This window comes from Meleagris gallopavo, chromosome 2 (assembly GCF_905368555.1).
Source record: "Meleagris gallopavo chromosome 2, MGAL_WU_HG_1.1, whole genome shotgun sequence".
NCBI lineage: Eukaryota > Metazoa > Chordata > Aves > Galliformes > Phasianidae > Meleagris > Meleagris gallopavo.
This window is the reverse complement of record NC_139405.1, coordinates 99,300,918-99,325,858: the sequence shown is the minus strand read 5'-3', so window position 1 is coordinate 99,325,858 and position 24,941 is coordinate 99,300,918. Positions and strand designations below refer to the sequence as shown.

Genomic DNA, 24,941 nt, shown 5'->3' with positions numbered 1-24,941 from the left:
TATAAAATATAAGTTAGGAAGAGAACTGACCAATTTTCGCTGTTTTGATCTTGATTTACATAACAACTGTTTTGTAATGAGCAATTTTCATAGTATCATGGATGAATGCTGATTTCCTTGTGGTTTATTACCATTCATGCTTTCTATCATAGTCATTTGAATTCTCATTATATTTAAGGTATGTGAAATGTGTTTCGTTAAAACACACAAGTGACGTAGTATTCTGATTATTTAGACTGTAGGGGAAGCTGGGATAATTGAAAGGATCCAGCTGAAGAACTTCATGTGCCATTCGATGTTGGGGCCTTTTCAGTTTGGATCAAATCTCAATTTTATTATTGGAAACAATGGAAGTAAGTACTAATGGTATCATTGCTATACAGAAGAACACTTTTGTTGAAACTTTAAAATGTATAATTTTTATTTGAAAAAGAATTGCTACTTCATCTCTGAATCTTTGGGGACTGTATCATAGAATCACCAAGGTTGGAAAAGACCCACAGAATCACCCAGTCCAACCATCCACCAGTCACCAATAGTTCTCACTAAACCATGTCCCTCAGGAAAATCCAAACGTTCCTTGAACACCTCCAGTGTCGGTGACTCCACCACCTCCCTGGGCAGCCCATTCCAGTGCCTGGCCACTCTTTCAGAGGAGCAGTATTTCCTAACGTCCAGCCTGAATCTTCCCTGGTGCAGCTTGAAGCCATTTCCTCTAGTCCTATCACCAGTTACATGAGAGAAGAGGCCAAACCCCAGCTCACTACAACCTCCCTTCAGGTAGTTATAGAGAGCAATGAGGTCTCCCCTGAGCCTCCTCTTCTCCAAACTGAACATTCCCAACTCCTTCAGCTGCTCCTCATAAGACCTGTGCTCCAGACCCCTCACCAGCTTTGTCGCCCTTCCTTGAACCCACTCCAGGCCTCCATGTCTTTCTTGCAGTGAGAGGCCCAAAACTGGACATAGTACTGGAGGCTTGGCCTCACCAGAGCTGAGTGCAGGGAGACAATCACTTCCCTGTTCTTGCTGGCAACACTGCTTCTGGTGCAAGCCTGGATGCCATTGGCCTTCTTGGCCACCTGGGCACACTGCTGGCTCGTGTTCAGCTGAGCATCAATCAATACCCCCAGGTCCATTTCCTCTACGCAGTCTTCCAGCCACTCTGCCCCAGGCCTGTAGCATTGCCTGGGGTTGTTGTGGCCAAAGCACAGGACCTGGCATTTGGTCTGGTTGAACTTCATCCCATTGGCTGTAGATGGATTCAATTTTATACTGGAGAATCACAGTCTATCCTAGTAGTGCAGAGCTAGTGAAAAGAGTTTTAAATTCAGACATTTATGAAAGATAAGCAAAACTTTTCATAGCTAAATTATACATAAATTTAAGTTTCACATAGGCATATATTCATTTTTTAAATACACAGTAGTTGTCCAAATATATGTTAACTTGAAACCGTTTTAGCAGGATGTAATACTTACCCAAGTTAATTTATTTTGGAGGGAGAATTTCAAAAATTATACATAGATATTAAAGAGGGCTTAAAATTTCCCTGGTAGTTAACTAAGTGATAATATGTGTTTGGTTTCTTTTGTATTATATGTGTTTTCTGTGTGCTTTTAAGAAACGGAATTTTCTTTCTTCTTGAGATAGAACATCTCATTGAACACAAATTAATGAAGTTTGGCTCAGCATGTTTTCTGGCGGAGAAACTTGGAAATGCCTGACTTATGATATTCTTTCCTAGGTTTGTGGCTGTTCTATATATCTGACAAGTTGAGATCTAACTGCTTGAATATGTAAGCAGTCAACAACTTCTAGTACAAATGAACTGAAGACGAAGTCACAGTAACTTCTGTTTTTTTTCTGTTTCCTTGTTTTTTGTTTGAAGAAAAAAAAAACCTTCAGTGCTTCTGTTTCAGGTGGAAAAAGTTCTGTTTTAACTGCGCTGATTGTTGGACTTGGAGGAAAAGCCACTGCTACTAATAGAGGTTCCTCGTTAAAATTGTTTGTAAAAAGTGGAGAGAGGTAAGTATAACTTCCTTAGTTTTAAGGTGGAATATGTTTCGAGACTGATTCAGGTTACTTGCTCAGTATTCTGGCAACTTAATTCTTCTCTGTTCCCCTACTAGGTCTAACAGATAGAAATAAAAATCAAAATGCTGGAAGGGGCACGTTAAAAATAAAGAGAAATGTACCAGTAGCATACTATTTGCCAATGCACAGCAAAGGGTACTGCTTAAGTTAGTTCTCATGTATTAGATGTACTTGAATATCCTACAGATTGAAGAGTTCATTTGAAAAGTTCACCAGAAATGAATCATTACTGTTCTGTGAGCATGAGTTTAATTCTTTCTTTCTAGTGACATGAGTGTATGCACAGTGCAAAGACCTTGACACATGGGGGGAATTATTTAATGTGAAGGATGTGAATTAATGTCTGCTGCAAGAGTGGGGATAGTATGTTTAGGGAAAACAGAAAAAAGATGAGGGTTGATTCTTTGTATTTACATAAAACTGCAACTTGAAGCCCCAGACTTTTCCTTTCAGAAATATCTGGAGTAAAATTGCTTCAGTACCTGTCTTGTGTAATAACATTTCAGCATTCCCATTAGAAACAAAATATCTGAATTCAGAATTGAAACCACATCCCTTCTTTTCCAAAAAGAAAAACAAACAACCCTTAAGTAGTGAACTATAGGTTACTTTGTTTAGAGATGGCTATACAAGCCAAGCAATTTGTAAGCCAGCCTGGAGATAGGAGAACAACCAGAAAGGAACTTGATAATGCAACCTAAAGATAAAGGTACTGAGGTATGAAGGAAAAGTGGGAGAGTCTGCACATTTGCTTTTGCTCATGACTTCCTGAAGGTGCAAATAAAACAGATTGTGATGATCTTTTTGTCCACTTGTCTTCAATGCTGTTTTGGTTTTGATATCAGTATGTTTTGTTCCAATCTGTACTACGAATGACTTTTTGTGGAAAATTAAGTTCTGATTTTATTTTTCTTTTTAATTTATAACTCATTTCAGCTATCTGTGGGTGCTTGTGTGTTTACTTTTTTTTTTTTTTTCCTTTAGCTCTGCAGATATCTCAGTAACACTGCAAAACCAAGGCAGAGATGCATTTAAACCGGAACTGTATGGTGATTCTATTATTGTGAATACACACATTAATCTGGAAGGGAGCAGAACTTACAGACTGAAAAGCAAATCTGGTTGGTGATAGTTTGTTTTGCCCTCAATCTTTAAATGGTTTAATGGTTTAATTACTTTAAATGCATTAATGTTAATGAAGGATTTTCTTACAAGGTTAACTTCTCTGTATCTGTGTTGGCATGTTAGACTGCAGTATGTTGGCATGTCAACAGCAGTTACTTTTCTCTCTCAAACACACTTCCTCTCTCCATTAGGTACTGTCATTTCTTCAAAAAAGGAGGAACTCTTAGGAATGCTTGATCACTTTAATATACAGGTAATTGTTAGTGCTTAAATTCTGTTTAACTTAAGACATTAGCTTGTGATGTTTCATTTTTCTAAATGAGAGAAGTTTGCCTTTTCCTTGTTTTTTATGATCACTTACAATGGCAAGAGAGCATTACAATTTAATAAACCTTGTACAGTGCTGGATAAGACCTTATTCCATGCAGGTCAATGTTCACCGTCATCTACAAGCTTGATATGTCCTGTCAATGAAAGACAGCATTGGTAGACTTCTTTCATATGCAAAGCTTTTTTTTGTTTGTTTTTTTTAATCACCTGCAGATTCTTTCAGTTTCTGCTGTTACAGAAATGTCGTTTTTTTGTTTTTTCCTTTTTTTTTTTTTTCCTGCTTAAGTGATTAATGAAAAATCAGTTACTTTATACTTGATGTACACTATTCAAAATATTGCACCTGTCAAATAGTATAAACTTCTGTTACTGTGTAATGATTTTATTGTGGAAACTTCTGTAAGAATGTATTGGGCAATTCCTTTAATTGAATGCAGTACTTTGGCAGTTGATTAAAGAAGAATTAAATGTTGTTGCACAAAGTTCCCAATTCAGGACTTGTTAAGTAAATAAAACTTCCCAGAAGTCACTGATTCTTGTGAAAACAATTCCTTAGATGCCTTTATTGTGTTGCAAAGTTGCATTTGGAGTGTGTGTGCGTGTGTGTGTGTGTGTGTGTCCCTGCTTTCAGGGATGTGGGATTATAAGTCTTTTTTTCCCTAAAATATAAATGAAGTAACATATCCAATATTACAGGTAGAAAATCCTGTGTCTGTTTTAACCCAAGAGATGAGTAAGCTCTTCTTACAGTCTAAAAATGAGGGTGACAAGTATAAGGTAAGAAAAGTCATGTAACACTTTGATCAAATAATAAATGGTAACTTTCAGAATTAGTCAGTTGGTTTCAAGCAATTATTTAAAAAATGCAGCCCAGTAAAACAAGCAAACAAAACATTTGACACCAAAATACTGATTTCAGATTTGTAGAGGAGTTATGGAAGAGGTAGGAAAAGAAAAATCGTTTTCAGAAATCTAAATTTTAAATATCTAATTGGAGCAATTATCCACTTTGCAAAAACAGTTTTTTGAATTTTTTTTTTTTTTCCTCTGACGGCATTGATAAATTCATGATTGTTTTTGTACACTCCTGAGTTAGTTTACTGAACAAAAGTACCCCATGGGTTGTTTACTGTAAGTATTATATAACACGTGTAGCAGTTGGAATGAGTCACATCCAGGCTGGATGTAGCTCTGGGCAGCCTGGTCTGGTGGTTAGCAGCCCTGCACGTAGCCGGGGGGGGTTAAAACCAGATGATCATTGTGGTCTTTTTCAACTCAGGCCATTCTATGATTCCATGATTTTTCTATGATAATTACTTAAAGTTATTTAGGTCTGCTGCTGAATCTGACATCTGCATTTTTCTTAATTCCCCCTTAGTTTTTTATGAAGGCAACTCAGCTGGAACAAATGAAAGAAGATTATTCATATATCATGAAAACTAAAGAAAATACACGTCTTCAGATAGAACAAGGAGTGGAGGTATATTAAAATTATAATAATTGTTAGTACTGTTTCGAGCACTGAAATAATTAGTAGTTGAACTATTAAGCTCCAAAACGTACCTTTCCAATGTCTCATTGCATTGTAGCTTTATGTACTCACAGTTGAACTTTTTTCCTAAAGCGTCTAAAAGAGCTTAAGCGAATTTACTGTGAAGAAAAGGAGCGCTATGAAAGCATCGAGTGTGTGAATGAAATGCAAAAACATCTTGAAGAGCTGAAGCATAAGATGGCTTGGGCAGTGGTAAATTTCTTGATAAAATGTTTCCTCAAGTGAAACTTAGTTTAAATTACTTCGGAATTACTGCAGACGTTCTGATATATGCTAATATTTAGGTGGCTGAAATGGAGAGAGAAATACAGCCGATCAGAGAAGGCATCAAAGCTGAAGAAGGAAATACAGAGAAGTTTGATCAGAAGCTGGAGGAATGTCAGGTACATAAAAGGTTAAAAACCATATGTTAATTTCCAGCTTCTTTGGCTCAGGGATAGAAATAGTATTTAAATTGGATGCTCCTTTAGCTTTAACATACTGAAGCTGGCCATCTTGGCTTTTTACAAGATGCTGCAACCTTACAAATAGCAGTGGTTACCATTTACATGTTTATTTGGCCATCTGAAGTGTAACAGTAACACTTGCATTCCACGTTTCATCGGGCAAAAATACTAAGGTGCTTAGTTTTCTGCTGGTTGTTAGGAGTACATGTGTGTATTCCTTTCACGCTGATAGCTTTCATTTAGGTAAAGGTTATGTTGTGTTGACTGGGAATTTGGGATAGCTAATATTGCTTGTAGCAGTGAATGGCAATTTAAACTGTTTCATGGTTGAGAGTCCTTCGTTACTCAATATTTATTTCTATAACAGGAGAGTGTCGTGATTCAAAAAGAGACTTGGAAATAAAACAAATTATTTGGATAGTAATTAAGTCTTCTGGAGGTAACAGGAAAGAATAATAAAAGACAAACATTCAGAGTTATGCATAAAACACATAATTTGCAGAAAAATTCTATACAATGTTATTTTAAACTTTTTAGCCTCTTAAAATTCCTCCAAATTTTCTGAATTGGCACTCATTTTTCACTGAAATTTTTAATATGCAAAAAATTAAAACTATATACTTTTGCAATTGAAGTGTTTTTACTTTATGGCCTTACATATGTATTTGTGTGGTACTGAGGAAACTTCGTCTGGATGGTGGTCTCATTTCTTTCCATGTCAGTGTATTTGGCCTTACTGTAGAAGTAGTCTGATATCTGAGTAAAACCTGAGTAAGAAAAGAAGGTTTGATAGTTAATTGGTTTTCGGAGTGTGCTCCTATGTTTATTTTCCTCTTTGCATATCTGTAGTGTCAATTACATATACATAAGACATACAAATACATATATATAAGACATGTCAGCAAATGGATTCTTTTCAGTGGTATTTCTTCTATAGCATGAAGAGGTTCTGATTTTTTTTTTTTTTTTTCTTTCTACACACATATCATTCTCTTGTTACCCTAAAGATAAAAGTAAATGAAGCGGAAGAAAAATGCAAAGCAATACAAGAGAAGTTGATAACAGTAAATGGTGAAGCTGAAGCCCTGCATACTCAGTGTATGTCTTCAAAAGCTGAAGTTCAGACAAGAAGAAAAGCAGTCAATGAAGCTGAGGTAGGCGAAGGAACTTTTTTAAAACCTTAATCCTGTCCATGGTCTACCCATATGTACTTCTTTGTCTGTGTCTAGGCTTTATGAATGTCATCTAGCTCAGTGTAGTTCAAAATAGGTGTAATTTCTGGCTTGACTGGCAAGCAGCTTCTGTTCACAGTCATAGAGTTTATATCTTTACACAGGTGTTAAGAAATGGACAGCCTAAGTCAGCACTAATAAGATTCAGATGTGTGAAATGGGAGGAATAACAAAGTTAACCTCAAATTAAAGTTCTTCTTGTCTCAAGTATTGATAATTGTTTGTTGTACAGATGCAGTTCAGTGTTTACTTCCTCAAAATTGTAATTCTGTGTTGAAATTACTCTTCCATTAAACTAATATGTCCTATTTCCTTCACAGTTGCTTCATAATCGTGTCAGAACTGAGCTGAAACGTCTGGCAAAAGATGATGAACAGCTACGTAACCGAATTGAGGAAATGAAAAAGAGGTAAATACTCATACTGTGATGTTGTGTTGTTAATGTATAGATATGTACAGAGTGAACTCTTCTGGGTAATAAGAAAATCTACAACAAGAAAAAACATTTATTTAATCTTTCACAGGCTCCACTTAAATATTTAAACATCTCTACTTTGTATAACAAGGTTTCCATTGGATGATGATGAGGCAACTGGGCAGAAAAAAAAAAGGCTATTTTTTTTTCCTGATGACATTTTCTAGCTTACACAGTGTTGCAAAATAATTAATCATTAAACCAAATGTAATAGGAATGTAACCAGGGGAGGTTATGTATAATTACAAATGGAAAATGAAATAAATCACTGGTACCTGTTTTGTAGATCTTGTAAATGCTCTGAATCTTAAATATAAATTTTTGATACGTAGATCTCATATATGTTACGTTAAATAAAGTCTGTATCACAAATCATCTTGCTGTTTTCAAATACTGAAGTATGATGATTTCTTCTAGTGCTTATCAGGCTTCAGAGTCTGAAAGGCTGGAAAAAGAAAGGAAAATCACACAGTTAAAGGAGAAGTTGAAGGCACTTCGTGATGAAGAAATAATGATTGGCCAACAGATGGATCAGTTTCAGCAAGCTATTTATAAGCACAAAGAAGAATTTGCTAAACTTAAGTGAGTTAGTTTTTGAGTATAACTATTTTTCTTCATATTGTTGAGATCTCTTCTTAAGTACCTGCAATTCTTTGTGTTCTTGACATGTTAGGTTCAGTTTCTGTATTCGTTTCCCCCACCTACTTTCTTCCTCAGTTATCATAGGACTTGCTAAACTTTTCTTTGCAAAATATGACTGAAGCTAGAAAATTATGGAGAGTTAACAGAACTGTACATGATAACTATTATATCTATTGTATCTAAGTGCAAATTTATAGACTTTGAATCATTTGCTTTAGATGTCTATTTAACCATGACTGAACTAGAAAAACAAAGTGTTCCTAGGTTTTGATTTGGGAACCTGAACTTTCGTACAATGGTTACCTGAGAGCTTTATGGTGATGTTGGTATTTGTTGTTTTAAGAGATTTGGGAATTGTTGCATATTACAACTGAAGTATTATTTCAAACATCTTTTACCGTTAGAGAAGATGGTGAAATATGAAAATAGAAAGTTATATTGATCCTTTGTTGGTTTTTTTTATGTCAGTATTGCACATTGCTTACACAGCAATATATACTATAAATTTACAATTTGTTAGATGTCTTTATTTGTATTAAAAAATCATGTTAGAATACTGTCCTGCTATTATGCTTTTTTCTTCAGTTGAATTTTATACTAAGTGAAATTGTACTACTTGATATTTTTGGAAACATTTCTGTTCATCTACTTTGGTGGGATTTGTACCTTGATTTGTGACTTTTCTTCTTAACCACGATGAAAGATAGAAAGAGAAGTAATGTAAAACTGTGTTGCAAAGTAGCATTTTCTTACCTGTGTGGGGTTCTTTTTGGTTTTTATTTCATGTTTTTTGAAGCTCTGAAAATAGTTGCAAGTATGTAGCTCACTATACATTGAAATACTGAGGTCCTGACATGCTGTCCTATTATATTAGTTCTTGAAAAATAACTATTTCTGTGAAATTAAGGCTGTTCTCCTACTGGGAAAAAAAAAAAAAAAAAATCTCTTCTCTTAGGAGAGAAGACTCTGATGTGAGACAAGACTTGGATGCTAAACAGAAGCATCTGAGAGAGCTGAGAGATAGTAAAACAAATGCCTTTAAAAGATTTGGACAACATATGCCATCATTGCTTGAAGAAGTTGAAATAGCCTACAGGCAAGGGCAATTTAAACACAAACCTGTTGGACCTTTAGGTAAGAATGACAGCTTTTCAGCTTTTTCAAGACAATTTTTGGGCTTTTTCCTTATGGGCTTTATTGAAGAGCTGATAACGTCAACAGTGAAGTTCAGAAAAACTGTTGTTTATGAAGCTTCAGATGTATCTTTAGTCTGGGAAATACAGAGGGAACTTCTGTGCATGGCTGCCAACATATACTAAAAGACTATACCATAGGTAAGATTTCAGTGCAAAATAGCTGAGCTTCCTTCTGTGTTGCAGGTCTCCTCTGCATGTTGCATAGAGCTTGTGTAGAGTATTACTTCAGCGAGATGATAAGCTTTATGTCTCACATCACCCTTCTGTGCTCTAGTTGACTGTAACTTGGTGATAGCACTGTCCTACTGTCAGACAGGTTTTTACTTAAAATATACAATGACTGCCTGGTAGTGTTGTCATGCTTGAGTTGCTTTGCATGGAGCAGCTTAGAAAAAACTTTCCAAGAAAGTTTGATTTCATTTGTGTCTGCCAGAGATATTCAAAGTTGGGGTCTGGATCCCCCAGCACAAGAAAGACAGGGAGTTATTGGAGAGGCTTCAGGGGGTGACAAAGATGATCAGGGGACTGGAGCACCTCCCCTATGAGGACAAACTGAGGGAGCTGGTTTTGTTCAGCCTGAAGAAAAGAAGGCTGTGGGGTGACCTCACTGCAGCCTAAAGGGAGCCTATAAACAGGAGGGGAGCCAACTCTTTGAAAAGATAGATTATAGCAGGACAAGGGGAAACGGTTTTAAGTTGAAGGAGGAAAGACTCAGGTTGGATATGAGGGAGAAGTTCTTTGCATAGAGAGTGGTGAGGTGCTGGAACAGACTGCTGAGAAGGCTGTGGATGCCCCATCCCTGGAGGTGTTCAAGGCCAGGTTGGATGGGGCCCTGGGCAGCCTGTTCTAGTATTAAATGGGGAGATTGGTGGCCCTGCCTGTGGCAGGAAGGTTAGAGATCCATGATCCTTCCCTTCCTACCAAAATCATTCTATGATTCAAAGCTGTGTGCAGTTTGTAAGTGGCAGTAAAGGCTTCAGTGTGTTCTAGAGGTAAATGCAAAGACAGAGTGCTTAATTAACGGGAGTACCAGACACTTACTGCAGCAAGGATATGTGAACACAGTACTGCCAACAGGTGATACACAATGGAAATCCTCACAGTAGTTTGGTTTGCAGCGTACCTATTCCTCTGCCTTTAGCCTTAAAGCATGAAATTGTTTCTAAGTGATCTTTGCCCAGATTTGTTCTTGCTTTTCTGCTATTAGATGTGTGCCGCAATGAAATTAATAGTGACCTTTTAGAATTTTTAGGGGGAGGGGAAAAAAAAAAGGCAGTAAGCCTATATACGTAGGCTTCTCTAGGAAAAGATATTGTCTGTATTCTCAGGGGTGGCCTGTCTGTTTTGCTTTTTTTCTTTAGTTAAAGTTTGCTTTTATTTTAGTCTTCTTTTTCCTTTTTTTTAATAGAGATTTATTTCAGACTCTCTAAAAAAAGGGAAAACAAACAAACAAACCTGGAGTGATAAAAATGCACTGCTTAAATATGTTATAGACAAAAGCTAAAGCTTTGTCTTTTGTGTTTGTTTAGGTGCTTTCATTCATCCAAAAGATCCTGAACTATCTCTGGCTATTGAAGCTTGTTTAAAGACCTTAGTTCAGGCATTTTGCTGCGATAATCATAGTGATGAAAGAGTTCTTCAGCAACTGATGTCAAAATATTATCCACATGGAGCTAGACCTTCAATAATTGTAAATAAATTTCATGATAAGATTTATGATGTTAGACACAGGTAAGTTGTGATTGGACTGTTGCTACATAGCTGCAGTAATTCAAATTATTAAGAGTTGAAAGGAACTATTTGTAATACAATTTAAAGAATCTTGTGTAAGTTTTATGCATGGTTGTTTTTTCTTCTTTTCTTTAGTGGAGTTCATCATCCAGAGTTCCCATCAGTTCTCACAGCGTTGGAAATAGATGGTGCAGCAGTTGCTAACTGTTTGATCAATGTGAGGGGTATAGAAAAAGTCCTGCTAATTAAAGTAAGGCTCTCCACTCCCTACAGGCCTTTAAAGAAAGGCATTATCTCTTTGTATAGTAAATACAGGACCTTCTCTGGTTTTTGCTTATCACAAACACTGAGGTAGAGAATTCTTCCATCCCTGAAAGGCTGAGGGATTGGAACTAGTTGGACTTTAAGGTCCCTTCCAACTCAGCCATTCTATGATTCTATGAAGCGTAACTTCCAGACACGCTGAGAGGAGGTGAGGTCTCTGGCTCACTGGACCCAAACTGCAACAATTATCAGTGTTTTAATGCAGACGTGCTTTTCTCCTGGCAGGCTTTCCATAAAGGCACTCATGACACTTAATATGCTGTCAGTATCCCACTTTGAACACCATTTTTCTGCTTAGACGAGTAAACTGGCAATGACCATCATGGCCCTAAATATGGGCCTTACTTAAGAATCAGTAATATTAGAGCTTTTGTTGTTCTTGTTATTTCCTCACTCTCTTCCTTCACTGTCTTGCCACAACTGTGTTCATAGGTCTTGACTTCCCTCTTGAGCATTGATTACTTCTGATCAGGCAAAAAATCATGCTGATTTCTGCTATGTGGCTGCTTGGGGTGTTACTGTCCAACATCCCTGGGTATTCCTTGGCGTTTTTCTCTACAGAGCTCTCCCTGTTTCTTTCCAGGATTGTCCCAGTTTATTCTGAGAATATACATCACCTTTCTGGGCCCCTAATTTATCTGTTTTTCCAGTCTAAAATGTATGCCTGTGATCAGCCTCCTAACTGCTGTCTCTTTACTAATTGTCAGATAAAGGATGTGTCAGTTTTCTATAGTCCATGTGTTACCAAAACTTGTAGTCACCCCTTCCACTTGAACCTAGCAAGTAGCAGGCTTCTGCTTGAGAATTCAAAATCTTCTTTTTAGGCATTCACCCACTCACGTCTATGTGAAATCATTTTCCATCTGATTGTGTTTCCATCTGGTCCTTTTAAGATCTCACTGAACAACTTCAACTGAATCTGAAAAAAATTGAAAAAGTGTGATGTAGAGGAAGTGATGCTTCAGAATGGATGAGTGTATAAATAGTAATTTCCTCAGACAAGGACACTTGTGACCACTTAACTTGACACTGGCAATTGTTTTTACCAGCAGATTTCCCAATCTTTAATTTAATTTTGTTTGATGTACTTAGCAGATCTCTTTGAAACATTATTTTCTTGGTGTGTATTCCATTTCTGATAATTAAATATATTTAGTGTGTAGTGACCTTTTTGTTATTGATTTTTCCCCCCCCCCCCCCCCCCCCGCCATGGCAAATTACAAGGGACTGATCAGATTATATAGTTTACAATTTAGAAACTGGCAGCTATACTAAGTGGATTGTTTTTGAGAGCGTTGATGGTTTTGAGAACATGAATGTCTTACTCAATGGAGAAAAGCAGATTGTAGACATTAGAGACTTTTTCAAATTATTGTTCAATTTCTGCATTTCTTGTTTTTCGTTAGGACTGGGAACTGCTAGATCTGTTTTAAATTGATTTCTGTAATTGTGGTGAATTTTCTATACATATGATGAGGCAATTTTGTTTTTCAGAGTAGCTGTAAAGCTCGTGAAGTAATGCAGTCTAACAATCCTCCAAAAAATTGTAGAGAAGCTTTCACTGCTGAAGGTGATCAAGTATTTAACAGACGATATTATTCTTCTGATTACCTCAGACCCAAGTATCTAAGCAAAGATGTTGAAGCAGAAATAAGGTTAGCAACTTGCAATGTTGGTTTTGTTTTTGAAAAAACCCATACATGTATTTATTGATTTGAATGATGGAATTGTGTATTTGTCTGTTTGGATGTGTGTGCATCAGAGACACCCACCCTCCAATAGTCTCCTTTCTCTCCCACTCTGAGGTTTACATATTCTTTTTGAGAATGGAGAATTCTGGAAAACTTCTCTTTCAGTGCCTTTACTATTAAAAAAATCAGTAGTTTGTCTTTGAAATCTGGTTGGATTTTTAAAATCTTGAATTCTCGCCCAGTAAATTGAGGACACTGAAATACCAAATGTAACCAAAAGTAACGAAACATTCATCGGGAATGGTATATATGAAACTTATTAAATTCTGATTCTGGGATGAGACACAATCAGTCCAATCCATTTCATGCGTCCTTAACAATAGTTAAGAAGTTGATTAAACACTTAAACACAAAGATTGTGGGTGTTGGTTGTTTGTTTGAGCTGTAATATTAGTAAAATTTTGCCTTCCTTTTCTAGGGATCAAGGACTCTAGCAGAGCTTAGTCATCAATAAATAATAATAATAATAAAATAATAATAATAAAAAAATATAGGTTTTATTTTGCATTTTAAATAGGTTTACTGCGTGCTGAAAGAACTCATGGAAGTCTCTGAAATCTTTAATAGAAAGAAAAGTATGAGAATGTAGGAATATTTTTTCATATTATTTTCTCAGTTGGAAGTAGGTTTTTCCTAGTCAAAGCATTTGTTTTCTCTCAAGATGCATTGATATTCTTATAAGTAATTCTGCAGTTTAGTTGAGGTATTTTGCCCTGTTTGCTACAGTTGCTAACGAAAGTTACCAGTGGTTCAAATTACATCAATGCTTTGTTCACCTGGGACTAAGCAACCATTATCTGGTAGTTACCAACTGTGAGCTCTACTGCAGGGATTTGGTATTTTTTTTACTGATGAGTAATTCATTGATCACAAACCTATCTTTTATGGTTTTCTGTGCTTTGCTTTGTCACACACTTTTGTCATCAAAAATGTGTTTGTGTGTGTATATAATAATATTCCAATGTCACTTTTTTTGTTTTTTAAAGTCTCTTGGAGAATGAAATTGCAAGCCGGAAAGCACAGTTGGCAGCATCTCAGAAACGTTTGTCTTCCACTGAACATGAAATTAAGCAGAATGAAAGTTATCTTCATCATCATCGACAACATCAAAAAGAACTACAGGTAAAAATAGGCAGAGCGTTCCTTTTTAGATTCTGGTCAGTCTTTTCCTGTTTCTCTTTGACTTTCACTTTGAGCAGTTGATAATTTTAAGTATTTATGCTTACCCTTGCTTTGGCATTTGTATAAAAACACAGAAGATTTTATATGCTACCATCTATAGAATACTTTCATCATTTAGGATGATGGAAGTTTTGGCAATACTGCTGTTGTTCTTTATGGTGTTCTTGTTTCATTTTGTTCTTTCACTGTTATGCTAAAGCTCATAAATAAAATCTCTGCTGCTATTTTGGGACACAAGTGGGAAATTGTTGCAGTATTTAGTAGAGGCTTCTTTCTGCTATATTCCTCTTCTGTATTTCTGTTGAGCATTGCCTTTTTGTTCCCAGAATATTGTTTCTTTTTCTGCTTTTCATTTATATTCTTGATCTATTTTAGTATGTTGAATATTCCACACTTTTAAGTTTTGTTTAATAAAAAAGATAAATTAAACCATTTTACAACCATCAGTACTTGTTTTCTGCAAGACTTCCTATGCTAGTGGGCATAATAGATATTTATGGTAACTAATTATGTTATTACTGTTAGGAAATATAAGATGATATATACCATGCAAGCTTATATTCAGTAAATCATAAATAAGAACCAGCACACAAATGGCACATGAATTTGTATTAAATGAATGTAAAATATTTTTGATTTACATTTCATGTTGAATGGAAACATGGTTATAATTTAATGATTTAAAGTGCATAGGCTTTTCACATTAAGTTTTGCCTTTTAGAAATGGATTCCATAGGTAAGCAGGAAGAATTCTTTCTCTCATAGCCACTGATGAAACTATAAGTTGAAATGCATTACTTTCTATGTAGATTTCAATGAATGAATGCCTTTTCTTTTTTAGGTAAGCTTAATATTATTTACTTTTTTCCTAGATAAAAACACGAAGAACAGCTGCAGAAATAGCAGATCTTGAGAATGTTGATGAAATCCAGTACATGGACATCCGTGCATTAGTAAGAAAAGATTATCCAATTTTATCTAATAAGTTTGTGGGAAAATATCCTTGAATGTTGATAATGATTGACAATTAGAAACAAGCAGACACCCTAGATCTCCTAGATTATCATTCAGGGTGCAAGTTGGATAAATAGCAAAAAATTATATACTTTACAGAAAGTCTACAGTTATGTCAATGATATTATTTTATTTCTGATGGGTGTTTGTTTTGTGTTTTTTTTTTTGTATTTTTTTTTCCCCTACTTTTCCTCCTCTCTTCTTCAAATGAGTGGTGCACTGCGGGTGCATGGAAGGCAATAAAGAAATAAAGAAATATTCTGTGAATTTTCATTGGTTATTTCAAGTTATACAGAACCATAAAAACTTTGGCTGGGGAAAAGCAGTGAATGTAGGCTTGGAGGTTAGAAGCAGTATCATCAAAGCATAGATAAAGGACACTCTGGACCATAATATGAAGAAATGTTGAGGGAACTGGGCTTGTTTAGCATGTAAAAGAGAAGGCTCTGGGATGACCTCTTTGTGGCCTTCCAGTATTTGAAAGAAGCATATAAAGAGGAGGGAGAACAATTGCTCACAAGGGTAGATAGTGATTGGACAAGGGGGAATGGTTTTAAACTGAGACAGAGAAGATTTAGGTTAGGTATTAGGAGGAAGTTTTTCACCCAGAGGGTGGTGACACACTGGAACAGGCTGCCCAAGGAGGTTGTGGATGCCCCATCCCTGGAGGCATTCAAGGCCAGGCTGGATGTGGCTCTGGGCAGCCTGGTCTGATGGTTGGCGGCCCTGCACACAGCAGGGGGTTGAAACTGGATGGTCATTGTGGTCCTTTTCAACCCAGGCCATTCTATGATTCTACGATAATTTATCGTACCTTTCTGCCCTGAATCCATAGTTTCTTGCTTTGTTGTCAATTTACCATGGAGTTTTAAGTTTTGAAGGGCAAATACCAACTTAAAGAAGAATCATACCACTATGGTTCGTTCAAAGTGCTTGTCCTTATGTTCTTAGAATGTATGATTAGTACTTCAGAATATAAATGTTTGTGATTTGTTCATTAGTAGTTATATTGATTTAAGTATTTTTCTGTCATAAGCTAATGCCTAGGTGATGAAGATCTAGAATTAGTTTTAGTTTTCCCACTATTTTATCTGGGGTCAGTGAGGGGATGAATTGCATAACTTCATACTTTATCAGTAGGCTGTCTTTCTGTGTGTGCATGTGTGAGTAAAAATTTCAAAGCATACTCAACAAGTGAAGAATCATTAGGTAATGATTCTGCGAGCTTCTTGAAGGTTCAGGGCTTTTTTCTTTTAGACAGTCAAGTCCTGTAGGTGTAGGAAATGCATGTTCATCCTTTTAGTGAAACAGAAAATATTCCATTTCCTCTTTGTAGGAGAATATCATTCTGCTTTGTATTTGTAAAAAGGTTATCAGACACTTTGTCAACAACAAGAAATTTTACTGTTGTCTTCTGATAAGGGTTGATTTATGTATTTATTTCTCATTAGTCCTTTCTTGGATATTTCTTGGTGTTATTTTTGTTTGTTTGTTTGTTTTGTTTTTTTTTTTTTTCCCTGCACTTCCTTATCACTACTATGTATTTTTACCTGTTATTTCACTTGATATTTGTCTTTCATTCTTACCTTGCTTTCACAATTGTCTGATTGTGAAGAAGCATTTTAGTATAATACAAGGTTCCATTTAAATTTTTTCCCTAATATTTGTCTTTCTAAAACAGGAAGCATGTATGGTGATAATCAGTTAGTAATGGTATAATTGTCTCAGGAACAGTGACAGTACAGTTACTTATCCTATATTCCTGTAAAAATAATGTGTAAATACACGTCTTCCTTTTGTTCTTTGTTTTAATATATTTTGACAGGAAGATGTGGCTGAAGAAAATAAAAACAAGATGGAATCTGTAAGACAAGAAATGCAGGAAGAAAGCAGAAAAATGGAAGAACTGAACGAGATTCTTCGGGCAGCTGAGAAAAGATATGAAGAAATTAAAGAGAAAATGAATCAAGTAGAAGATATCACTAATCCAATTAAGGTAGCAACATGTCCATGTTTTATTTTTTGTTTAAATGGAGGCAGGATGGTTCTTCCTGATAGTTTTAAGGCTTACCTAAGAAAATAGGTCATCTGTGGTTTCTGCCAAGGCCTGGCTAAGAATATTCATAACTGGTCAGTTTTCAAAATAGATTTGGAGTTCTGTACGAAATGGTTGTTATTCTATAAAGCTGCACAATCACAGAAGATACCATTACATGGTTTTGATTATTCAAGATTAGAGAATATACTTGGAAATTATAGAAAATTAACACAAGATATATAGTAAGCCTAAGATAAAGGCAAAATTTGGCAAAATGGAATCTTGGCAATCTCATACTACAAGAATTAATGGTTTAAAATTGGAATAACAGAGTTCAGCATATAAAAAGTGTTCTAAACCTATGTAAGAAAGGAGCGACTGGAAACTCAGACTTATCACTGCAGAAATCTCTTATGTGCCTCACATAAACTGTGTATTGATATGTAGTCTGCCTGAATCAAGAGTAACAAGAAGAGGAAGGAAACAGGTAAGGAAATAACTGATAAATATAGTAACTACAGTGTATCTGTTGTAGACATTCTTAAACAATCAGCGTATATCAAGCTGTAGCTTTAAGATACGATTACAAAAAGGTGAGAGCATCCATTATTATTGATGATGGTTTGTTTTCATTTGTTTTAGTATTCTTGATTCTTTTTTTTTTTTTTTTTTTTTTTAGATAAGCCATCTACTATCAGGGCTGAGGAATGAAATTGCATTTTAATTTACATTGTTGTTCTTGATAACTCTGCAAAGTGTGTCTGGAAAAGACAGTCAATTTAGTTAACATGTGATACGGAAGTTGCCATAATCTATATTATGTAAATTGCTCCAAAAGTAATGCTTGCTATTTATTTCCACAGAAACTAAAACAGATGCGAAGAGCACAGTAACACTATTTCGTAAAGAAAACTCTCAGCTATAAGGCACTATTTTTCAGCTTAGCCACCACCATTAGCTATGCATTTTTGCCAGCCATGAGCAAGGGTGCATGCAGCGCCTGTTAAAATCTGCATGGCTGTCTGATAGATGGCTTGTCTTTGATGTCACTGTGGTAACACACCACCTGCTGCCTCACTGTGCTCACCTCCACTGTTTTGTCTCCAGTATTCAGCAAGCACTGATGAATGTCAGTGGGTGCCATTTTTTCCACATGGAGGAATTCAGTGACATGCCTTTGTTTCATACGAACTTCTGTATCAGACAGCATTTTATCAGAGTGCCCCCCTGCTGCCATCTGTCACACAGCAATGAAATGTAACAGAATATTAACAGGAAGATTCAGTGTCTGCTGCCATCCCACGAACATAATAAAATAAGAGGCATTACTTTTGTAGCAGCTGTCATGCACTTTAGTTAGTGGAACACTGAACTTTCACACAGCTGGGTAATCAAATGCATTAGAAGTTCTGGTTAGAATGGAGTACACACAATGAATTTGTTTTGGGGGGATTTAGTAGAAAGAACATCCCTTCAAGGTTCAATTCCATTGTGGTTTAACTCCGGTAAGCATCTCAGCAACCTGCTGCTTCTCACTCTCTCAGCATTGGGATGAGGAAGAGAATCAGAAGAGGAGTGAAAGTGAGAAATCTTGTGGATTGAGAGTAAGATTACTAGGTAGATCACAAAGAGTGTATACAAACAAAATAGAGAAAGGGATTCATTAGCTTCCAGCTGGCAGATGTTCAGCCACTTCCAGGAAACCAGGTCTCCATCACGCATAGTGGTTTCTTTGGAAGACACACACCATTACTCCAAGTGTGTCCTCCCTTTCCATCCTTTTTTCCCAGCTTTTATTGTTGAGCATGATGTCATATGTTCGGAAAGTCCCTTTGGTCTATTTGGGTCAGTGGTTCTGGTTTTGTCCTCTTCCAGCATCTTGTGCACTCTCACCCTTCTTGCTGTCAGATTACACTTGAAAAGTGTGTATATATTAGAGAGGTGCTTAGGCATCTGCCTCATACAGTTCACTTTTCACATCTTGACTTCCTCAAAATAGGATGAATTGGACAAAGCGGACTCAGAAGTGGAAAACAGAAGACGTTGTTTGCAGTACTATGAAGACAAAAAGAAAGAACATTTGACTTGCATAAAAAAACATAAAGAATTACTAGCTGCCAAAGAGAAAGAATTGGAGGTAATAAATCATTTTGCTTTTATAGCATACAGATGATGGTTAATACTTGGTAAGATGAATATTTTCTTAATTATGTTCCAAGCTATTCGCGTGTAGATCAAGTAGACTTTGTGTAAGTGAATCAAGGCATCTCTGTCTGGCAGAGCACCATGTCAGTCTTGATAAGTTAATGATTATCCATCAGGAATTACTCTTCTGCATTTATGCAATGCGAAGATGGGAATGCTTTCACCCAGAAATACGTATTTTAAGTTAATCTGAATATTACTGTTCTGCTTTTTGGGAGCCAGATTTTTCTCCTGTACAGACTTCATACGTGACCTTTCAGTGACTGAACTTGTTAAGCTTTACAGACTAATTCTGAAATCCTTTATGGAAGCATTTAGATGATTAAGTCCTATTGAAGTATTGGTGCACTTAGTTCCTTATTTATCTCTATTAGATAAATAACAGTGAATACATTAAAATTGCTAGATATCGTTGTTAATACTGAACTAGAATCATAGAATTGCTCAGGTTGGAAAAGACCTTCAAGATCATGTCCAAGCACAACCTAACTGTACTACCCTAATAACCCTCTGCTAAATCATGTCCCTGAGCACCCCATCCAAATCGTTTTTAAACACATCCAGGGATGGTGACTCAACCACCTCCCTGGGGAGCCTAATCCAGTGCTTAACAACCCTTTCTGTAAAAAAAAGTTTTTCTGATACCCAACCTAAACTTACCCTGATGCAACTTGAGGCCATTTTCTCTTGTTCTGTCACCTGTCACCAGTGAGATGAGACCAACCCCGCTTTGCTGTAAGCACCTTTTAGATATTGGAAGAGACCAATACTAAATAACTACCTATTCAGAAATGCTGTTAGTAAAATTGTTGATGGTAACAATAATTTTGTTGTAATGAGCGTACATAAATAATATTGCAAAAACTTTTGGTTTTGCTTGGAAGCCTTGCTTTTTCTGTAGCACAAAATATTTGCAGCAAAGACTAACAGACATTTTAAAGATGTAACAGCTAATTGAATTTCAAATGTTTCTTTAGGAAAAAACTGCACAGGCTAGGCAAATCTACTCAGAGCGCATAGAAGTCACCCGTACTGTGAAGAGTCTTGATGCAGAGATGAATCGCTTGAGAGAGAGGATAAAGACAGAAAAAAGTCACCGTGGAAACACAGAAGAAATAATACAGTAAGTCATTGTTAATGTTTGTCTAGTTCAAGTAAGATGGAAGAGAGAGAGGAAACACCAGTTTTCTTAGAGGGCATTCATGTATTTTTCATACTTAAGCAATAGATGAATGTGTAGAACCATACTGTATTGATTGCTCAGTCAGCCAGTACTGAATGGTCTTAGGAAAGTTGAACCTCCTCTGTAGGTAGGTTTCACGCAGGGTTGATACTCTGAAACAACCAATAATTAAACACTTGCACTTAAGTATTTAGAGGTACCCCAGTTATGACTGGTTATGACTAGATCAAAACTCACTCTTGTTCTGGGATGCACAGAGCATTAAGCATTTTTCTACTTAGAATAACTAACGTAGAAGTTAGACAGTTACTTGAGATTTAAGCTGCAGTGTATTTCACTTGGCTGTTCTTGTACATGGGAAGCTCAATCATTAATTCTCTTTAGTACACAAGATTCTGTTTAACAGAAAAACAAATAGAAGTTAAACTTAATTATTTGTTCTCTTCTCATTTGTGAAGGATGGATTACCTGACATGTTGAAATGCTTTTAGTTTTAATATGGAGCCTTACAATACAATTTCTATTTGAATATTTTAATTATTAAATTGATTTTCAGCATTTGCAGTAACTGCTTGATTTTAGTCTAGTACACGTTAATGCTGAACTTCCTGTTAATTAAAACAGGCGATTTCTTGATGCAAAGGAAAGATATGAGGATGCAAACAGTAAAGTAAATAACCTAAAGAAATTTATTAGGCTGCTGGAAGAAATAATGACACAGAGATTCAACATATATCGTCGGTTCTTAAGGTAAAGTCATTTTACTGTAATTTCAATTTTCAGTTAACTAGGATGTAGATATATTTATTATACAGTAAAACAGAAAAATTTCCACACATGCTGACGTTATACTTTATTATAATTTGAATATTCATCATAAAAAGTTGTTTCTGCTGCTCTTCAGATCTGCTAGTTGAGGAGTGTGGTACAGTGGTCTCTGAGGTTGCATTCTTTGGCTAACAGAGTATACTGCTGATATGTAATTGGTGCCTGTGCTTCAGGGGGTGAATTACAGAGCGTGCTCATGAGAAATAAATATTTTTATGGTGATACAGCTTTCTTAGAGTTAAATCAGTTTCAAAGCCTAAAATGTACAGTGCTAAAGTTATAGCACTTATCGTTGGAAACTTTTAAGAATGAGTAGGACTGATGTTGTCACACATGCTGTAAATATATTTGGGAATCATTTTGACAGTACTTTTCTTTGGATTTTTTTTAAACACACTTAGAAGTAAATATGTTTGCTTTAAATAAGCCAGCAGGTGTTAGACAGTTTGAATAAGCTGTAGTGAGTGCTCTGACATAGTTGACAGATTATACAGACTATGATACTGGACAGAACTTGGACAAAACTGATGTTTTTTAAAAAAAATTCCATGGTACTTGTGAAGTGAGGCAGTGCACAGCTGTTGAGTCCCTATGGAGTTCTAGTGATTAGTGTCTCAGCACAGCTACTAGTCATGTTCCTCTTCCTTCCTTTTGTCTTGCATAGTTTTCTAACCCAATCTTGCTCTAAGATCCAGTGCTATTATGCCTGATAGTTTAGAGGTCACCTGGTCAGGCAGTTGGAAAAACAATGTGATTAGTTGCCTCAGCCTCTCCTCGTATGATTTGTGCTCCAGACCCCTCGCAGCTTCACTGCCCTTCTCCGAACATGCTTCAGAGCCTCCATGTCCTTCTGGTAGTGAGAGGCCCAAAACTGAACACAGCACTCAGAGTGCGGCCTCACCAGGGCTGAGTAGAGAGGGACGATCATCTCCCTACTCCTGCTGGCAGTACTATTTCTGATGCAAGCCAGGGTGCCAGTGGCCTTCTTGGCCACCTGGGCATGCTACTGCTCGTGTTCAGCTGAGTATCGACCAATACCCCCAGGTCCATTTCCTGTACGCAGTCCTCCAGCCACTCTGCCCCAAGCCTGTAGCGTTACCTGGGGTTGTTGCGGCCAAAGTGCAGGACCCGGCATTTGGTCTTGCTGAACCTCATCCCATCAGCCTCAGCCTGGCTATCCAGCCTGTCTAGATCCCTCTGTAGGGTCTCCCTACCCTCAGATAAACGAACACTTCCTGCTAACATGGTGTCATCTGCAAACTTACTGAGGGTGCACTCGATGCCCTCATCAAGGTCACCAATAAAGATGTTGAGTAGGACAAGCCCCAGTACCAACCCCTGGGGAACACCACTCGTGACCAGTTGCCAGCTGGATTTAACTCTGTTCAACACCATCCTCTGGGCCTGGACCTCCAGCCAGTTCCTTACACAGCTGGTCTGGTTCTGTCCCCTCCCAGCTCCTTGTGCCCTCCTTGCTGACTGGGCAGCACAAGAAGCTGAGAGCATTTAAACTTCCTTAAACTTCCTTAAACTAAGCATCCTTGACTCCATACAGAACTGCTCTGTGACAACTATCAACATTGTTTTTCTCATAAAACCAAACGTAGCATCATACCAAATGCTATGAAGAACAGCTACTCTGGCCCACTTGTAACTGAGACATAGACCAACCACTTTTTCTGTTAGAGCTGTGGAACAAGCGTGTAAAAAGTCTATTAAAGCAGGAGTTAAACTTACAGAAAGTACAAAGCCAATACTTCTGGGTTTCTTTGCTTGTTACTGTGTCTGAGTCTCTCCAATACGTCCAGTGTCAAGTCAGCTGCACGAGAGTGTTTTTGATATAGGAAAATGTTATTAATAGAGTAGGGCTCAGCATTCAAGATTCTGATGTGAAGCTGCTGATTTAAATTTAAAAAAAAAAAAAGAAATCTGTTGTTGTTTTTTCAAGTATTTTAAGGTGTACTGACGTGATGTTTGTGTGATTTAATTGATTTAAGGCTCCTTTCTTTGCGGTGCAAACTGTACTTTGACCACTTATTACGCATTCGAGGTTGCAGTGGAAGAATACTTTTTGATCACAAAAATGAGACACTTTCGATAACAGTAAGTTATTTTATATTATTTCAAGTGTGATAATATGTGTTAAAGTAGTTGTTCTTAATATTAGGAGTTCACTTGTCAGTCATTTGAGTTAGTCTTTCAGAATTATTCATCCCTGTATCATTGATAGGAAGCTTTGATGTATTTGTGTGAATGTTTGATGGCTATTTCCTTTAAGTGGCTGATAGATCCCAGCATTACATATTTTCTGTGTATTCTGTAAATGTGTATCTCTTAACGTGCCCCCCCAAAAGTCTTAGTCTGTGGGAGACTTCAGTTCTAGGAATTGAGGGGAAAATGTGTAGCGATGGCATAAATAGTTGTTGACATTGTCCTCATTAAACAGGTGAAGGGCAGGTATCCAGAACACTCAAAAATGTCAAGTCATCGTGTAACTTTATCAGTTAACTTCTCTTTTTCTAGCTGATGTTTCATGTTTCTTATGCGTGAGATCTAAATGTAGTCAAGAAAGTTAAACCCAGAACATCCAAAATAATAACAATAAAAAACCACCACCAACAAAATGTTTTTCTGCTTAGCTTATTAAAAGTAATTTAATTTAAAAGTAATTTAATTAACAAGTTGAGAAAATGCTGAAGTTTAATTAGGTAGAGTGCCACAAGGTGTCACCATAAGCAATGGAACCAAATGTTTTCAGTGGTTGCACTTATCCTGATGAATAAACTGCTCCTCCTTTAACTGCAGCTGTGAATCAGTTACCTGCTTTTCTATTATAGCTGGGGTAACCATTGGATTTTTCTGTAATAAGATACTGGTTGTCATTTTACTAAATAATGTTTCACAGCTTTTAAAATAGAGAATTGAACAAGAAAATGCTGGCAGAATCATTTATTCAATCTGTTCAGCGCATTCTGCCATAGTTGGGGAAGCTGTGATGGTCCTAGAAATGTGTTTTAAAGTAGTTTAGAGCCATTTCATTCTGGATCCTTTCCAGAATGGTGGGGAATTACATACATTTCTTTTCAAGTGATGTATCTACATCATATATAATGCATTTACAGTTAAAATAACTTCTCTGTTAATAAGTCTCCAAGTTTAAAAATTGCTCTGTTATTTTTATTTCCAGGTTCAGCCTGGAGAGGAGGACAGAGCTGCCCCGAACAATGTGAGATCTTTATCAGGAGGCGAACGTTCCTTCTCAACAGTTTGTTTCATTCTTTCTCTATGGTCCATTACTGAATCTCCTTTCAGATGCCTGGATGAATTTGACGTCTACATGGTACGGTTTAAACTACATGTGCCATTCTAGTTTGTGTAAATTAGCAAAACAGTTGAGTTGTGACTGGTTAGAGTTTTAAACACTTCAGTTAACTCTAAATAATAATATTAAACAGAAGTGCCATTAGGGAACTTTTTTTCAATACATTTAGTGATTTTTTTGGAAGCTTACTTTTTAAAAATTGGCCTGTTACTCTTTATTACTTCCCCAAGCACTTACTATTTATCTTTGTTGCTGTGACTGTCATGAGTTT

The 24,941-nt window shown here is 36.5% G+C and overlaps 2 protein-coding genes across 3 annotated transcripts in view; one reads left to right on the top strand and one right to left on the bottom strand.

Annotated features, from left to right (window-relative positions):
- Positions 1-24,941, bottom strand: part of KCNS3 (potassium voltage-gated channel modifier subfamily S member 3) — a 444,844-nt gene that overhangs the window by 138,844 nt on the left and 281,059 nt on the right. The gene's annotated exons all lie outside the window — the stretch shown is intronic.
- SMC6 (structural maintenance of chromosomes 6) overlaps positions 1-24,941 on the top strand; it is a 32,570-nt gene that overhangs the window by 4,229 nt on the left and 3,400 nt on the right. For both annotated transcript variants that reach the window (XM_085218062.1, XM_010707962.3), the window contains exons 4-26: positions 236-353; positions 1,920-2,025; positions 3,079-3,215; positions 3,411-3,472; positions 4,246-4,326; positions 4,928-5,029; positions 5,174-5,293; positions 5,386-5,484; positions 6,555-6,701; positions 7,100-7,188; positions 7,672-7,836; positions 8,852-9,030; positions 10,622-10,823; positions 10,959-11,073; positions 12,642-12,802; positions 13,885-14,020; positions 14,953-15,033; positions 16,920-17,090; positions 19,132-19,269; positions 20,315-20,460; positions 21,145-21,270; positions 23,346-23,451; positions 24,536-24,688. In XM_085218062.1, the coding sequence (XP_085074188.1) occupies positions 236-353; positions 1,920-2,025; positions 3,079-3,215; positions 3,411-3,472; positions 4,246-4,326; positions 4,928-5,029; positions 5,174-5,293; positions 5,386-5,484; positions 6,555-6,701; positions 7,100-7,188; positions 7,672-7,836; positions 8,852-9,030; positions 10,622-10,823; positions 10,959-11,073; positions 12,642-12,802; positions 13,885-14,020; positions 14,953-15,033; positions 16,920-17,090; positions 19,132-19,269; positions 20,315-20,460; positions 21,145-21,270; positions 23,346-23,451; positions 24,536-24,688 (2,940 nt within the window). The remainder of the gene's footprint in view (positions 1-235; positions 354-1,919; positions 2,026-3,078; positions 3,216-3,410; positions 3,473-4,245; positions 4,327-4,927; positions 5,030-5,173; positions 5,294-5,385; positions 5,485-6,554; positions 6,702-7,099; positions 7,189-7,671; positions 7,837-8,851; positions 9,031-10,621; positions 10,824-10,958; positions 11,074-12,641; positions 12,803-13,884; positions 14,021-14,952; positions 15,034-16,919; positions 17,091-19,131; positions 19,270-20,314; positions 20,461-21,144; positions 21,271-23,345; positions 23,452-24,535; positions 24,689-24,941) is intronic.